The sequence below is a fragment of the Rissa tridactyla genome, chromosome 1 (genome assembly GCF_028500815.1).
Source record: "Rissa tridactyla isolate bRisTri1 chromosome 1, bRisTri1.patW.cur.20221130, whole genome shotgun sequence".
Taxonomy (NCBI): domain Eukaryota; kingdom Metazoa; phylum Chordata; class Aves; order Charadriiformes; family Laridae; genus Rissa; species Rissa tridactyla.
In genome coordinates, this window is record NC_071466.1 from 71,121,011 (window position 1) to 71,136,885 (window position 15,875).

General features: G+C 40.7%; 1 protein-coding gene across 4 annotated transcripts in view; it reads left to right on the plus strand.

Moving 5' to 3' along the window:
- The first annotated feature begins 657 nt into the window (after positions 1–657).
- Positions 658–15,875, plus strand: part of TGFBRAP1 (transforming growth factor beta receptor associated protein 1) — a 43,100-nt gene continuing 27,882 nt past the window's right edge. For 2 of the 4 annotated variants that reach the window (XR_008465220.1, XM_054193918.1), the window contains exons 1-4: positions 659–816; positions 3,746–4,447; positions 13,038–13,232; positions 14,248–14,402. Coding sequence is in view for 3 of the 4 variants with exons in the window: in XM_054193918.1 (XP_054049893.1) it covers positions 3,763–4,447; positions 13,038–13,232; positions 14,248–14,402 (1,035 nt within the window). In the remaining variant the exon portion in view is untranslated. Of the gene's footprint in view, positions 817–914; positions 1,029–3,745; positions 4,448–13,037; positions 13,233–14,247; positions 14,403–15,875 lie in introns of those variants that run through there. The other 2 variants (XM_054193923.1, XM_054193933.1) reach the window with 2 other exon arrangements.

The following is a 15,875-nucleotide window of genomic DNA, read 5'->3' on the forward strand; positions in this document are numbered from 1 at the left end:
TGATAGGATGAGGGGTGACGGTTTTAAACTGAAAGAGGGGAGATTTTGATTAGATATCAGGAATAAATTTTTCACTATGATGGTGATAAGGCACTGGAACAGGTTGCCCAGGGAAGCTGTGGATGCCCCATCCCTGGAAGTGTTCGAGGCCAGGCTGGATGGGGCTTTAAGCAGCCTGGTCTAGTGGGAGGTGTCCCTGCCCATGGCAGGGGGCTGGAACTAGATGGTCTTTAAGGTCCCTTCCAACCTGAACCGTTCTGTGATTCTGTGGTCCTGTGTATTCGTGTTATTTCAGATGACGCCCTCAATCAAACCCATTTGTTTCCCGCTACTCCCCCACTTCCCCTCCTCCCCAGCCGGCCGCTGCTCCTCGGGCCGTCCCGGAAGAGTCGCTTTTCCCGCCTACTCTCATCTCCCGTACGTCACGCCTGGAGCCGGTCCCTAACTAACTATAACATACCTACGACCTCTCAGGACCCGCCCAGCTCACGAGTGACGTCTGCCGTCCGCGCCGTCGGGTTTGCACACGGCCCCAGCCACGCCTCCCTCGGTGGGCGGGGTCCGGAGAGGCTCCACCCCCTGACGCCGTCAGCGCCGGGAAGCGGTGACGCTCGGGGCGGGGCGGGGCCTGCGCCACACCGGAAGCGGCGCGTCCCCGTCCGTCCCCCATTCCCCTCCCCGCCCGCTGGCGGAGCCCCGCGCGCCGCGAGGCCTGGGCGCTGACAGCGCGGCCTGAGGCGGCGCCCGGCCCGGCTCCGGCTGCCCACACCGAGGCCTGGAAGCGGCGGGCACGGCTCCCGGTGCGGCGACTGGCAGGTGGCTGGGAGAGGGCGAGCAGGGGGAGAGGCTCTATCGCCTGCCGGGGCGGAGGCGGGTGGACAGGGGGCCGCGGGGGGCCGGTCGCTGCCTGGTTTGCCTCATGAATCCCTCACACCCCAGGCAGGGTGCGGGCTGAAGCGCGGCCCCGTCCTCCCGTGGGGCGGGGGAGCTGGTGGCAGCACTTCGGGTCTGCGGAGTCGTATGCAGAGGTTAATTAGGGCTCGTGCGCAGTTAATTGGGTGGGGTGTACGTAGGGGTATGTCTGGGTGAGTGGGTGGATGGGGTGCTGGTTTGCAGGGCAGCAGCCGACAAAACGTAAAGGCAAAGCGAGATACCACTGAACAAAAGCGGGGCAGAGCGGGTTGCCACTTGTTACCGGAAATGAGTGCGTGCAGGGTTATTAGTGCGACCACGAAAACAAAATCTAGTCGGTTGAGAATTTGCCTGTCTGTCGGTGGTTTTTTTTTTTCTTTTTAATGTTTTCTTTTGGACAGCAGACATCCCCATTATCTTGTTTTTCCGGAGTTCTAAACATCTACAGTACGTTTCTGGCATACTGACTTCTGTTTGTAACTCTGGGGCGGCCTCTTGCACTTTAAAGGGAGAGCGCGTTCTGCACAGCCTGTTCCTTTGCAGTGCGTGTAGGCCCCTGAGCTCTTATAAATGAGAACAAAATAAATGTTGAAAAAAAATAATCGTACGCAGATGATGTGCGTTGACATTGGTTGTTCTTAATAGCTTTTTTACAGCTTTTGTCTGGCGTGAGTGTTTTAATCTCTTTGCTACTAGGCTAATGTAGCACTACGTTCTATTTTTTTGTTCTTTCTGCTCAGGGATTTATGTCTATGGGATTTTTTTCCTTCAGTGCCTTAGGCATATTGTGTATCTATTTTGATTTCTTTTGTACATTTACTTTTTATGTATTTTCATTTTGGAAGTTTTTTTGGTGAAGAACAAAATTCAGTAGTTCTCCCAATGGCATGCATTAACATTTTTACCTTGAGCTACAGGAATGTTAAGTTGTTGACAACTTCAGGTGTGAAAGCTGCCTAGTCTCTCCGATAACTTATCAGTTCAGGCTACACACAGGCTCCTAAAAGTGATTGGGGTTTTTTTGGCAGTCAACCTTTGGGCAGCCCTCTTTAACTTTAATGTGCTGTGTTTCCTTTGATAAAGTTGGAGGATAGCATGGCTGTGTTGCCGGAGACTTGCATTATCATTTTACCTTAGGCTATTTCTTTAGTACTTTCTGGGTTTGGGGTTTTTTTGTTGAAGGTCAGAACAAAGGTCAGAATTGCATTCACATCCCAGGTGAGGATGCAATTTGAAAATGTCATGGAAGCCCAAACTAAAATCTGTTTAGCTTCTGGGAAAAAAAAAAAGGCAGTTCTTGGCGTAAAAGACCACTACAATATCTTTGTAGCATTGTTTGCTTCTGGCTATATTCTTAGTTTGATATGGTTTTATTTAGTGTTTACTTGTGAGTTGCATACCTTACTTTTTCTCACTCAGTTTTGGAAATTTTTGCCATGGTTTTCAGTGTTCTCTTGCAAAAGCAAAGGGGTTTTTTAGATGTAATAATTTGAAACTAAATTCCTTTTGACTATGTTTAGTTTCAGGTTTGTTCACAGGAGCATTTTGTTGATATTGGTCTCTCTGGTCCATACAAATTTCATTTGGTGTTTTATATCTCCACTGTACACGTGGACTAGAAGTAATCATATGTTATTTCTCAAATCTGTTCAAGACGTGTAGTGTTGCATCTTCAGCCTGTGTTGGCTAAGTGGTCATTACAGACCAGTCATGACAAACTAAAAGGTGATTAAACAAAGTCAGCAGTTTCTCATCTGCCCTTCTTTGGAGTGTTGAGGGCAGTTGTCCGCTGGCTTCTTATAAAAATAACACAAGTCTGGACTACAGTAAAATTACATGGATAGTTTTGAAAACACTGTTAACTGCTTTGTAAATTGCATCTGTCCCTTGACAGTGCTTGATTGTAAAAGGGTAGGTATAGTTTGCAGAATACGAAGATCAGAAGTGCTGCTTAGCGCTTGAAGGCAGTCTTTTGGAATGTTTGGGATGTTAATGAACAGAAACTCTTAAGTTCAATGACATTCCATCTTGAGCTTAATGAATGCTTTATGGACCATGCTTCCAAATTGTCTGTGTGAATGTGTCTTATAATTGCTGGTGCATAAAGTCCAATACAGAGAATGTGTAAGTAGCACTGAATAAACAAATAATATTTAAAAAAACCCACCCCCAAAAAAAACCCCCACCCCACCAAAACCAGACCACACCTACAGCTTTTATTATGAGCTATATGATACCTTGCGTAACTGATTATTTAAGTGGCTTGGAAGCTACATATTTCTGATTGCTGGAGAGTAAGGAATGCAGAGTATGTGTTAAAATGGAATATGCCTATGATATTTCGCTAGGAGACTATCTACTAATAGACCTAGATTGAGTGTAAAGCACCATGTTAACTTGTAGCTCTAAATGCCTTATGGCTTCTTCAGAAATCTGAGAGCTGAAGCGTGTATATTTTCATGTACAGGTGACAGAAACTTTTATGTGACAGGTTTATAAATCACTAAGTACTAGTAGGAACCACTTGTAGTACCAGAGTGTCTGAGAGAGCCAGCAATATGCTGGTTGCTTGTGAAGAAAGCATCACTTCAAAATAGCTGAGTGCTGTTGTGAATCTGCTTCAGAATAGACTTGAAGTGGAAGTATACAATTTGATTCATTTCTGTGGTTATTAATGTGCTCATTCTGGCTTGTGTAATCAGGTTGGCAATAGAGCACAGACTATTAAAAAATGCAACAGTGAAGTTCTTGTATTGGTGAATGTTAAATTGCTACTTCTGATATTTGATTATGTGTGTGGAGGTAAATAGTGGTTCTTTTTCTCTTTAATCAGATCACCTAGAAGACACAATGAGTGTTAAAGCTTTCAAGCTCGTTTCTGCTGTGGAGCGGGAGATGTTAATGGGAGACAAAAATTACATCAACATCGAATGCATTGAGTGCTGTGGAAAGAACCTTTATGTTGGAACCAACGACTGCTTTATCTATCACTTTCTGTTGGACGAAAAGATATCAACAGCGGGAAAAATAACTTTTGCTGCCACTAAGCAACTACATAAATACCTGGGCTTGAAGAAGCCTGTGAGTGAGTTAAAAGCAGCCTCTGCCCTCACCAGGCTTCTTGTGCTTTGCGACAACACAATAACACTAGTTAACATGATGAACTTGGAACCTGTCCCCACTGGTGCTAAAATCAAAGGAGCTGTGACATTTGCAGTAAATGAAAACCCTGTGAGCGGGGATCCTTTCTGCGTTGAAGTCTGCATTATCTCGGTCAAGCGGCGGACCATTCAAATGTTCATGGTGTTTGAAGACAGAGTCCAGATAGTGAAGGAAGTGTTTACTCCAGAGCAACCCTGTGCTGTGGCTGTAGATGGTTATTACTTATGTCTTGCACTTACTACGCAGTATATCATTTTAAATTACAATACTGGCGTCTCCCAGGATCTATTTCCTTATTGCAGTGATGAGAAACGACCAATTGTGAAAAGGATAGGCAGACAAGAGTTTCTGTTGGCTGGCCCCGGAGGCCTAGGTGAGATGAAGGACTGTAATTTTTTTTGCAATTTTTTTTAACTTTTCCCTCTTGATTTCTCTCAATTTGGGAAGCAAAGCTTAAATAATTAAGTGTTGTGAACAATAATGATATTTTCTTCACAGGGCTATACTGGAACATTGAGATAAAAAGGTAGATGGTAAATTTTTGTCACTAAGTATTACTGTAACTCTCCTACTTTTTGAATGCATAAAAATCTCGTTCTTTGTATTTTAATCCTGTCTGTAGAAAGCTTCGTTTCTGTATAGACAGCTAACAGTAGCAGTATCTTGGACCCCAGAGTAACAAAAAACTTGTTTGGTACCAAGTGAAACTTCAGAGGCTGATAGCCTCTCTGTAGTGACTAGCCAGACTGGGTTTGAGGAGCCCCATGTTGCTATAAAATTGTTAAATTAGTGTAGATGAGTTAATTTTTTTCCTCACATGCTGTTAAGAGTTCATACGAAGTCCATTTTATAGATTGTAACAGATTCAAGTAGGTATGTTGTACTACAGTGCTAGTAAGAAATGTCAGTGGAAGTAAAATGTGTCCTAGCTCCTGTAGAAGTGAACTCTGTCCTAACTGTAGATGTTGTCAGACATGACCCAGTTTTTATGCTTCCATTTGCATAATTTTTAATAGTATTTTTCAGCTCCGTGTTACAGAAAATGATAGTTTAAGTATTGCAAAACCAAAGTTATATCAGGTGAAATAATCCTCTTGTCTAATAGACAAATGACTGTATGGACTACTGCTGCTGTAGTCTGTCTAAATCAACAATATGCTGTGAGGTTAGTAGTCTTGAGCTTTTCTTGGAAAGCTGCAATATGCCAGAGCTGACAGACCACAGGCACAGTGCTTTCATGCTGTTTGACATATGACTCTCCATTAAGGAAATGCAGTTTATGTATCTTCCCTGACATATTAGGAACAGCATGGCACGAGTGTCACAAATATCTAGGCCCTTAATTCAGGGATCTGTATGGGGTTTGGGTTTTTAATATAAATTCCAAAGAAAAGCAAGAGTACAATCAGTTGTTTGTATTGAAGTTTTGTCATGTGACTAGAATGTGAGGTGTACATCCACTCAATAGTTTTTCTTGAAAGAAGTAGAAACTCATTAGAATATCAGTTTATGCAGCTTACAGAAATTCCAAAATGAACTTGTTTTTTCAGACACAGGGCTTTTCTAAATCATCTTGGCTGCCCACTTCTTATTCAAACTGTTAGTTGCTTTAAATGTGGATGTGTATTTGTGGATATTAATCATTTTAGTAGTGCTGTGAAAGTTAAAATATGTGCATTGACTGTCTGAAAGTATTGCCTTTTGACATGTTCCTAAGGAGGTCTCATTCATAATTTAATCTTTATTTATCTTTTTAGGAATGTCAAACCAGATTCTGTTCAACTGTTTCATCTCTTTTTTGGTTTAAGAAGAATAGGTACACTTTCAAAAGCATGATTGTATTTAGTCAGAAAGCAGAATTTTATTTAGTCTGACTTTTGCTTTTATCTGGTGTCCTAGAAGAGAGCTATACAATAAGACCTTTACTTGTAAAATCCATCATCCTTGTGTACGTAATTGTCCTACGGTTAAAATATCAGATATATGATATCTTAAGCAAATGCACTTCTGCAGCTCTAAACATGCTACAAACTTCTCTTTTTTCCCCATAATACAGGCAAAGTCTACCTTGTACTAGCTCAGACACTTTACAAAGACTGCTTGCTATGAAATGTATTGGTTTTCCTTCCCTAATTCAGCTTGTGGGTGTTTTTTTAATCATCTGTTCTCTATTCCCTCCCCACTGTTGTTTTGATTAGTATTATCCATCTTACTGTTCTTCCTTGGTAAAATTCTTAGTGTCTTTAACACTTGTCTTTGAAATTGTGAAGTTGTTGAGCACCTTTCTAACATCTAAGCATTGTGTATCTTGGCATTTGAGGTAGGCCTCTGCTGTAAAAGGCTTGATGTAAATCTTCACTTCTAATTTTGGTTTGCTTTTGTACATCTTATTGGTTAAGACATGTTTGTTTGGCACTTGGTAGAGCATCTATGCTAATTAAGCCTGTTTTCTGAGGTAGATGTATTTTGCATTAATGTATTTGGCTTTATAGTGTTTAAAGTGACATTTATCTAGATTAATTTGCTTTCGGGTTAAAACTGTAATTTAGAATGGCAGAAAGCAACTGCTTGAAATGGTGATCATAAAGTAAAACATCTGGAGTTTCTTGAGTATGTAACCTTTATTGTTACCTGGACTCTTTGCATTTAAAATTGATTGTTAGAATTGTTCATAGTTGGTCCATAGGCTTAGCCATTCGGTACTTTGTTGTCTCTACTTGCAATTAGTTAGCTCATTCTTTCAAAGGGAGGAGGAACTTAATTTTTGATGCACGTTCATTCTGTCCAGTAATTAGTTCATTCAGAATTGAAAATCAATTATTTCTGATTATGTATGAAACTAAGCTTACCAAAATTCATTTTTTCATTTCTTGAAGCTCTTGTTGCATGTTTCTAACCATATTTCCTGTTGTACAGAAGCTTTAGGTTTTTAAAATTTCAGTGAACAGTTGTTGCATATTGGCACAGGGCACGCTTTCTACCACCAGCTGGAGCAACTTTCCCAAAACATCAGAGGCCTCAACTCAGACCGAGCTTCCAAGGCACGGTGCAGTTCTTCAGGTCTTGAGCTGAAAGGAGCGCCTGGTGCCTCTTCCTGAGACTGGGGCAGGGAGAAGTTTTGCCTGCAGGAGATGATTGCCTGGTTGAGGATTTGTGTTGCCAAGTAAAGGAGATGCAGGAGGTGGTCAGTGGAGTGCACAGCATCAGAGATGACAAAAAGGAAATTGAATCTTCTCCAGAACCCAGGCATGAGCCTGAACCCCGAGCTGTACTGAGGGGAAGGCAGGCTGAATCTTTGCCATCACAGAACAAGCAAAGGCTGGAAGCTTGTGACTTCTTGTAAAAGGAAGAACCCTTCTTCTCTGCCTGCAGATCTGCGTCTGTAGAATATGTTCAGTGTTCTGGTAGCAGATGAGGAGCTGGAAGCTCTGTCCAACAAATCATCTGAGCCTGTACAATCCAGTAGCAGCAGGAAGAATTAGTGAGTAATACTAGTGGGAGGCTCCCTCATATTGGAGATGGAGGTTTTCTCATCAATCCGTCTAGTGAGGAAGAACAGCTTGAGGAGGAGTGAGTAGATCGTGCAGGTCACCAACTGGTTGCACAGCTTGTGGTGACAAGGGATTTGGCTTTTATGACTATGGATCCCTATTTAATGAAGAGATGGGATCCACTAAGCCGGGTGAGGCAAAAGTGGTTTTGCCAACAGGCTGACCAGCCTGGTGAGGAGGATTTAAAGTAGGAATGGTGGTTGTAGGCTTAGTTGGCCAGCTCAGGTTGATGTTTTAGTGATGGTTTTTGTCAGAGTTAGGTTGATGGTTGGACTAGATGATCTGAAAGGTCCCTTCCAACCTAGGCAATTCTATGCTTCTATGATGTGGACGAAAGAGTTAATAAACAAACAGGGATGAAGAGGTCCTACTTTATGCACACAAAGAAGTGTGTACAAAAACAACATGACAGTGAAAGCTCTCACTTTTTCTGGGAAATCAGCACAGCTATGTGTTAACAGTTGAGGTAGGGGTTACCCATTACATGAGAGCACGAGGAAGGTGTGATGTTGTGCCTTGGGACGAAGGAGGCGGCAGCTGAGAGTTTATGGATTAGGGTTAGAGGGCAGACTAACACGGGTGACGTTGTGGTGAGTGTCTGCTACAGACCACCTTATCAGGAAGAAAACATAAGTGAGGCCTTCTTCAGAGAACAGGAAGAAACATGTATTTGCCTGGTTCTTATGGGGCACTTGAACCACTCCGTTACCTGCTAGACTGGCAGTGCAGCGGTGCACAAGCAGTCTGGGAGATTTCTGGAGTGTATTGGTGTTTGTTTCTTGACACAGGTGACTGAGGAGCTGATGAGAGGATATGTTCTGTTGAACCTGGTTAGGGATGTGAACAACAGGGGAGCAGCCTTGCTGCAGTGTCCATGAGATGGTGAAGTTCAGGATCTTGAGAGAAAGGAACAAGGCAAAAAGATCACAGCCTGGACAGCAGACTTTGGTTTGTTCGGGATCCTGCTTAAAAGAATCCCACAGGATATGGTCCTGGAGAGAAGGACTACCTCCTCCAAGTTCAAGAGTGGTCCATCCCAATGAGCAGGAAAACAAGCAAAGGTGGCAGGAGGTCTGCATTAATGAACAAGCAGCTCTTGATTAAACTCAAATAAAAAAAGGAAGCAAATGAGGTTATAGCAGGGCCAGATGACCTGGGAGGGATATAGAGACACTGTCCAAGCATGTGGGGACAGGGCTAAGGAGGCCAAAGTCCATCTGGCATTGACTCTGCTGAGCACCATTAAGGGCAATAAAAAGAGCTTCAACAAGCATTATCATTAGCAAAGGAAGGCTAATGAATGCCCACTGATTAATGGGATGGGGGACTTGATGGCAAAGGACTTGGAAAAGGCTGAGGTGCTTAATGCCTTCTTTACCTCAGTTGTTACTGGTATGACCTTCCTTCAGGAATCCTCAGCCCCTAGGACCAGTGGGAAAATGAGGAGCAACAAAAACCTACCTTCAGCAGAGAAGGATCGGGCTGCGGAACATTTAAATAAACTGGACAGACAAATCCATGGGACCTAACAGGGACGCACCTATGAATGCTTGAGAGTGGTGATCAATGTCATTGCAAGGCCACTCTTGATTATCTTTGAAAGGTCATGATGATGATTGGGGAATGTTCCTCAGGACTGGAAGAAAACAAGTGCCTTCGGTCCTGTCATAGATGAGCAAGAGAAGGGATCCAGGGAGCTACAGGCTGGCCAGCTTTACTTTGATCTGCAGAAAGATGATGAAGAAAATCCTGGAAGCTGTTTCAAAATATATGAAGGACAAGAATATGATTTGGAGCAATCAACATGGATTTAAAAAAGGGAAGTTTCCTGACCAGCTTGATAGTCTTCTGTGATTAGATGCCTAGCTTGATGGATGAGGGGAGAGCAGCGACATTGTGAATTTCAACAAGACTTTTGATGCTATCTCCCATAACTTCCTTGTAGACAAACAGATGAAGAATGAACTACAGAAACAGGTGCATTAAAAGCCTGGCTCAAAGGTTTGTAGTTAGCAGCACCAAGTCTAGCTGGAGGCCAGTCGCTAGTCATGTCCCCCAGGGTGTCGATTAATGAGGCTCATACTAACATCTTCATTAATAACATGGATGGTGGGGCAGAGTGCACCCTCAGCAAGTTTGCGGATGATACAAAAGTGGGAGGAGTGGCTGATACATTAGGGGGTTGTGTTGTCATTCAGAGGAACAATGATAGGCTGGAGAAATGAACTGACAGGAACCTCATGAAGTTCAACAAAGGGAAACATCGAGTCCTGCACCTGGGGAGGGACAGCCCCAGGTAGCAGTACAGACTGGGGGCTGACTGGCTTTGCAGGGAGGGACCTGGGGGCTCAAGTGGGCAAAGTGACCATGAGCATACAATGTGCCCTTGTGGCAAAGAAGTCCAAAAGCCTACTAGGCCACATTTCATGGTGGACTTGGCAGTGTTAGGTTAACAGTTGGACTCAATGGTCTTAAGGGTCTTTTCCAACCTAAATGATTCTATTAGGAAAAGTGCTGCCAGCAGGTTGAGAAAGGCAATTTTTCCCCTCAGTCGTAGTGAGACTGCATTTGGAGTGTTGGGTGCAGTTCTGGGCTCCCCAGAATACCATGGACATGCTGGAGTAAATCCACTGAAGGACCAGAAAGACAGCTGAGTGATTGGAGCACTTCATATGTGGAGAGGCTGAGAACACTGTGACTGTTCAATCTGAAAAAGAAAATGCTTGCAGAGATCTTATCAACGGGTATGGGGAGGGTAAAGAAGACAGATGACTGCTCAGTGGTATTGTATCCAGTGAAAGGATGAGAGGCAGTCAGTACAAACTGAAATACAGGAAGTTCTACGTAAACATGAGAAAACAAATTCCTCATTGTGATGATGGTCAAACCAGGAAATGGGTCTTGGAAAGGATGTGGAGTCTCTGTTCTTAAAGATACTCAAAACCTGACTGGGTGAGGTCTTGAGCAACATGTTCTCATTGACCCTGCTTAGAGCAGGGAAGTTGGACTAGACGAAGTCTCCAGAGATCCAAAAAATAGGAATTTTAAATACCTAATTTTAGTTTATTCCTTTTGCTTTTCCAGAAAAAGCTCATTTCAGTGGTGCTTGGTTTGAACAGTTGTACAGTGATTGAGTAGACTACAAATGGAGTTGGATAACTGAGCTTTATAAATTTATAACAAGCACGCAGGTGCTAAGCAGAACGATTCATAGAAGATTTTGCAGTGCCTTTTCCTCATAGCTGATGACACTGAATAAATCAGGGTGGTCAACAGTAATCAGCATGTTCCGTTGTTGTTTTCACCCACAAAGTCCTGAGTAACATGATCTAAGTTGGTCCCACTTTGAGGTGGGGAGGCTGGACTGGATGTCCTTCAGAAACCCTTTCTGACTTAAATTATTCTATGATTCTATACATTTCTAGATCTTTTGGTGCTGAAAACAGTGTAGCTGTGTTTTGGGGAACTCTTGTAACCTTTGGATAGCGTATGCATTTTTAATATGGAATTGATTACTGGCCTCATCTCAATTTTGTCAAACGCTTTCCAGTACTATAAAAAGGCCATGGTGTCTGATTGTAGCTGTCATGTTTATTGTTATCCTTAGGTGAGAGCTAGATGAAGACAGAAGACGCATCATTCTACCACAGAAGCTCTAGCTATTGAGGGTAGACAGATGTAGAGATAAATTGACTTGGAAAAGTACTGTGCATTGCTCTTCATACCCTTTCACTTCCATAAAGAATTTTTTTAAATTACCTAAAAAAGTGGTCTTTAGTTTAAAAAATAAGTTTTTAAAATCAGGTTTTTGTAATATTTTTAAAGAGTGTCAGAGAAATAGAAAATTCTAAGAATGACTATTTCAAATATAATTAGCCCTGAGTTTACTACTGGTTAGTATGTATTTAACTGAAGTTTTCTCCCACTTTTTGAAATTGGATTATAGCACAGAGTAATAACTCAAAGGCACTAAAAATGTATAGTGCAGTCTCCCTGGCATAAAATTCCACTTCTGATACATAAGAACATCAAGATCTATAGAGGAAATGGCGAATTACATATTACGCCAAAAAAAGTATTTTCTGTAACGCGCTCTGATTGAAAACCCGATCATTGTAGTGAAAAAGGAAATAGCATTACTTGCTAATAGTCAGATATGGAAGTTTTATTTTGTGTTGCACCCTTAGTCAAGCAAAAGGGCTGATCATTTCAAAGCTGCTACAAAGGATCCAGAAGCTTAGTCTCTACACTGTAGTATTGTAAAAATGTACAACCTTCTGTTTTTCTTTTTTTTTGTTGTTTTTTTTTTTCCCTACCCAGCTACCCTTACCTCATTATCCCCTGTTTGGAAGAGATTTTTGTAAATTGAACAACATAATCTTTTAATCTCCTCTGTCCTTTAGAGCTCAGACTTATTCTACCAGCTGTCAAGTGGCTCATTCCTGCCGAAGAACAATTTTCATGTGCTTGTCTTTCTAATGGCATGAGAATACTGGTTTTAAGGGGTATGAATTCATGTTTAGAACAGAAGTTTACATAGTGCTTCAGTAGGGCTCAGCTGGCCAAGGGTTACTGAACTAGGTTTGAAAACTTTTGACTGGAGTATTTTCTTCAATTAATGTCTCAGAAGAATTAGGGAATACCAAGTAGCATAAATAGAATCAGTGGTGTGTGATCCAAAAGGAAGTCAAACTTCTATTAAACTAGAAGAAGGAAGGAGGACAGAATAGACAGAAGGAAAGATAGTGGCAAAGAAAAACACAAATTAGCTGAAGATTTAATATGTTTATTTTGAAGACGGCATTTTTTCAAATGATTGCAAGCACAGGTGCCTCACAGGAAGTGACTTGTCCCAAGGAGCCAGACCCTCCATCTGTAAAAATTTTGCTGTAGCAAAAGTGAAGAAGTATAAGTAAGGTATTGTCTGTTGACTAAAATGCTCTTTAGACATTTGACACTACAAGGAAAAAATATGCCTATATTACCAGATAGGTTGGGCAGCGCAAGTCTGCAGCTCCTACTAAGGCAGTATTATTTGAATGCTAGGTCTCACTAAATATTAGAGTTTTGAAATTAATTCAAACTACTTGGCATAATTCTTATTTAAAAAAATCTGAAACTTACTAAACTTGAATAATTCTTTCTAGTTTCTTCTGGTATTCCTCTCTTTTCAGTTTTTGGTGCTGTCTGTTTCTGTGGTGAAGGAGAAAGAAGAAAAAAAAATGTTTTTGAACTGAACTAATCAACAGGTCTATAAAATCCATGAATGCGTGATGTGCTGTTGTGGTGCCATCTGATACTGCATCTGTTCTTCTGAGACTATTTCTGTACCTTGGTACTCGTGCTTTGTATTGGGAAAACAATAGTCTTCGACTAGCATGAGCCTCAGGCTTTGTTTTTCCCTTTTTGTAGGCATGTTTGCAACTGTAGACGGCATTTCTCAGCGTGCCCCTGTGCACTGGTCAGAGAACGTGATTGGAGCAGCTTTGTGCTTTCCTTACGTGGTTGCTCTCGATGATGAGTTCATTACAGTGCACAGCATGCTGGACCAGCAGCAAAAGCAAACGTTGCCTTTTAAAGAAGGTCACATTCTACAGGACTTTGAAGGTATTAAAAAGGATGCTTTTTTGCATCAGTAATTCTGGAACAACTACCACTGTGGGTACAGTCACTTTAATTTGGTGTTTTTTTAAAGAAAATATCTAGCAAGCATGTTAATTGTTGAAACTTCTATTGCAAAATGCTTTCCTGATTAGATTCTTCCAGGCTATGATAGGAAAACTTCGGTCATCCAAAATTCCACGCTTCTAACAAAACATATGCTCATTAAATGTGCTTTAATTGTCAAATTAATTGTTGGGTAGGAGTCTGTGGGGTTAGAGCTTTTTCTTGTAACTTAATTATTTCTTTCAAAGGAGCAATGTTATTTAATGCTGCAGGTCAATAATTGTGAGCTACAGGTCAATAATTGTGAGCCACAGGTATTTGTCCATTGGCTATCCTGACAAAGTTCTAACATCTTAAAAATTGTTCTTTCTTATTCCTTTCTAAAATACCTCTGTAAGAGGTATTTAAAAGGGGATATTTCATAAAAAAATAGTTAAACCGAAAATACAAAAAATTCTTTTCATCTATTCTTCCATTAAGAACTCTTAAGTGTGCAATATATTGTGTTGCTATTTTTTTCCAGGAGAGCTCCAAACTCTAGCACTATGAACTGTATGTTACTTGCTACCTTTAATGTACGACTTACAATTTTGTAATGTAAGCCTGTGGAAATATCTGGCAGTTAAAAGTCCCTGTTCTCTGGAATCTGAGCAATAGTGTCAGTCGTGGCATTTACAGCTTAATTAATCATGAGAGATTGTAGCCAGTTTAATTTACTCATAGTGGAACAAAATCTGCTGTAAAGAAATAAATTTACCATTATCTCTGTATTTCTGAGGTACAATTTACAGGTAAACTGTACTATCTAGTAAATATGTCAATGACAAAGATGAGTTTTAGAACTTTAACACTGTTCAGGTTCTTGTATCTTAAATAGTAAATCTTAAAGCTTATTTTTGAAATGTGTTTTTTCTGTAGAGAGTGTAAACTGAGTATGTCTGTTTCCCCTGTCCAGGAAAGGTGATTGTTGCTACTAATAAGGGTGTGTATATTTTGGTGCCACTACCTTTGGAAAAACAGATTCAAGATCTTCTAGCTAGCCACAGAGTGGAAGAAGCCCTTATTCTAGCAAAAGGAGCTCGAAGGAATATTCCAAAAGAGAAATTTCAGGTCTGTCCTTCCTTTAATTTTCATGAAAATGCAAATTTCACAGTGGGGCCAGGTGTGCCAATGGTCAAGTGACTAGAGAGGGTGTGGGAGGAATTTACATTGAAGACAAAACTGATACCTTTTATGGTTTCAGCTTGAGGAAATAGAAGTGCTGCTGAATTGGCATATGTTTGTAAAGGCTGTGTTCTGCTGGGGTTTTGGTGTTGGTTTTTTTTTTTCAAGTGTGTAACTTGAAAAAATTGAAATCAAAAAAAACCCTGAAAAACTAGTGATAGAGAATACACTGCAATGCTTCCTTCTTACTAGGTTCAGCTATTAGTGTCTTTAAAAGTATGAATTTCAAATCAGAATTTTTAAGTTTTAGTTTTTTTATCAGAGATTCTTACCATATCCTAAACTCCACAGTAGTACAACTTTGAAGTTAAGTTATGGGAAATCTAAAGCAAGTGCATCCTACTTCCAAACTCGTACAAGTAGTACTTGTACTGGTGTGTAACAATATTTAAGATTTTTGTGTGGCAAAGTATCTTAGTAACTCTTTGGTTACAGTGTTGATTACAGATTTGTACTCATTTCCTTCTACCTCTGCTTTATATTACAATACATATTCTAATTCCTATTTGTCATTTAGAGACTGAAACTTGGAAAAAGTAGCTTGAAATCTCTACTCACCAAATAGGTGAATGAATATTTGATTTCGTTTCTTTCCCTTTTTAAAAGCAAAATTTGATCTGTAACATGTATAAAACCTGGTTTGTTTTTTTAAACATACTTTGGAACATTTTGTTGCTATTAAAATAGTAACTGTTACATTATTTTGGTTTGTTTAAGAAGATAGAAAGTTTGGAATGTGATTGTGGAAATTACAGAATTGCAGTCTGTCCAGATTTTTTTTTTTTTAATTTCAAGAAGCTTCTAATTCCTTGGCATTTAGATTGTGGTCAAGGCCCTTGAAAAGCAGTCATTAAAGTAAATTAAATTTGTATCAGCTTTCATTTTTATCCTTAACTCCTCCATTGAATGAACAGCTTGGAGGCTGCTGGAAGTGAAAAGCTTGGCTAGGAAAGTATTTCCGTCCTTTTGCTAAGGTACAACTATCTGGAAGTACTTGAAGCTGAAAAGTATTTAGGTGACCTCTAATTCTCCAGTTATTTTGTTCCAGTTTATGTAGATTTAGTGTGGGAGATGTCTTTCTGTGTGTTTCCCCCCAAGATGAACTGCAATTCATTATCAAAATATGTGATGTAGAACCTCCTAAGTTTTCTTGCATTTAGGAGTTTTCTATCCTTAGGATAAGTTAGTTTCTGTTCACATGTGTGCACAATGTCTGTCTTCCTGAAATTACTGTTTCCGAGATTATTTTAAGTTCTTTCTAACTTAATGTGCTTTTAAGGGTGTTCAATTACAGTTCATGCTACAGCTGAAAAACAGAAAACATATTGCTTGCAAGCGAAATAGCCTCTTCTAGTTCTG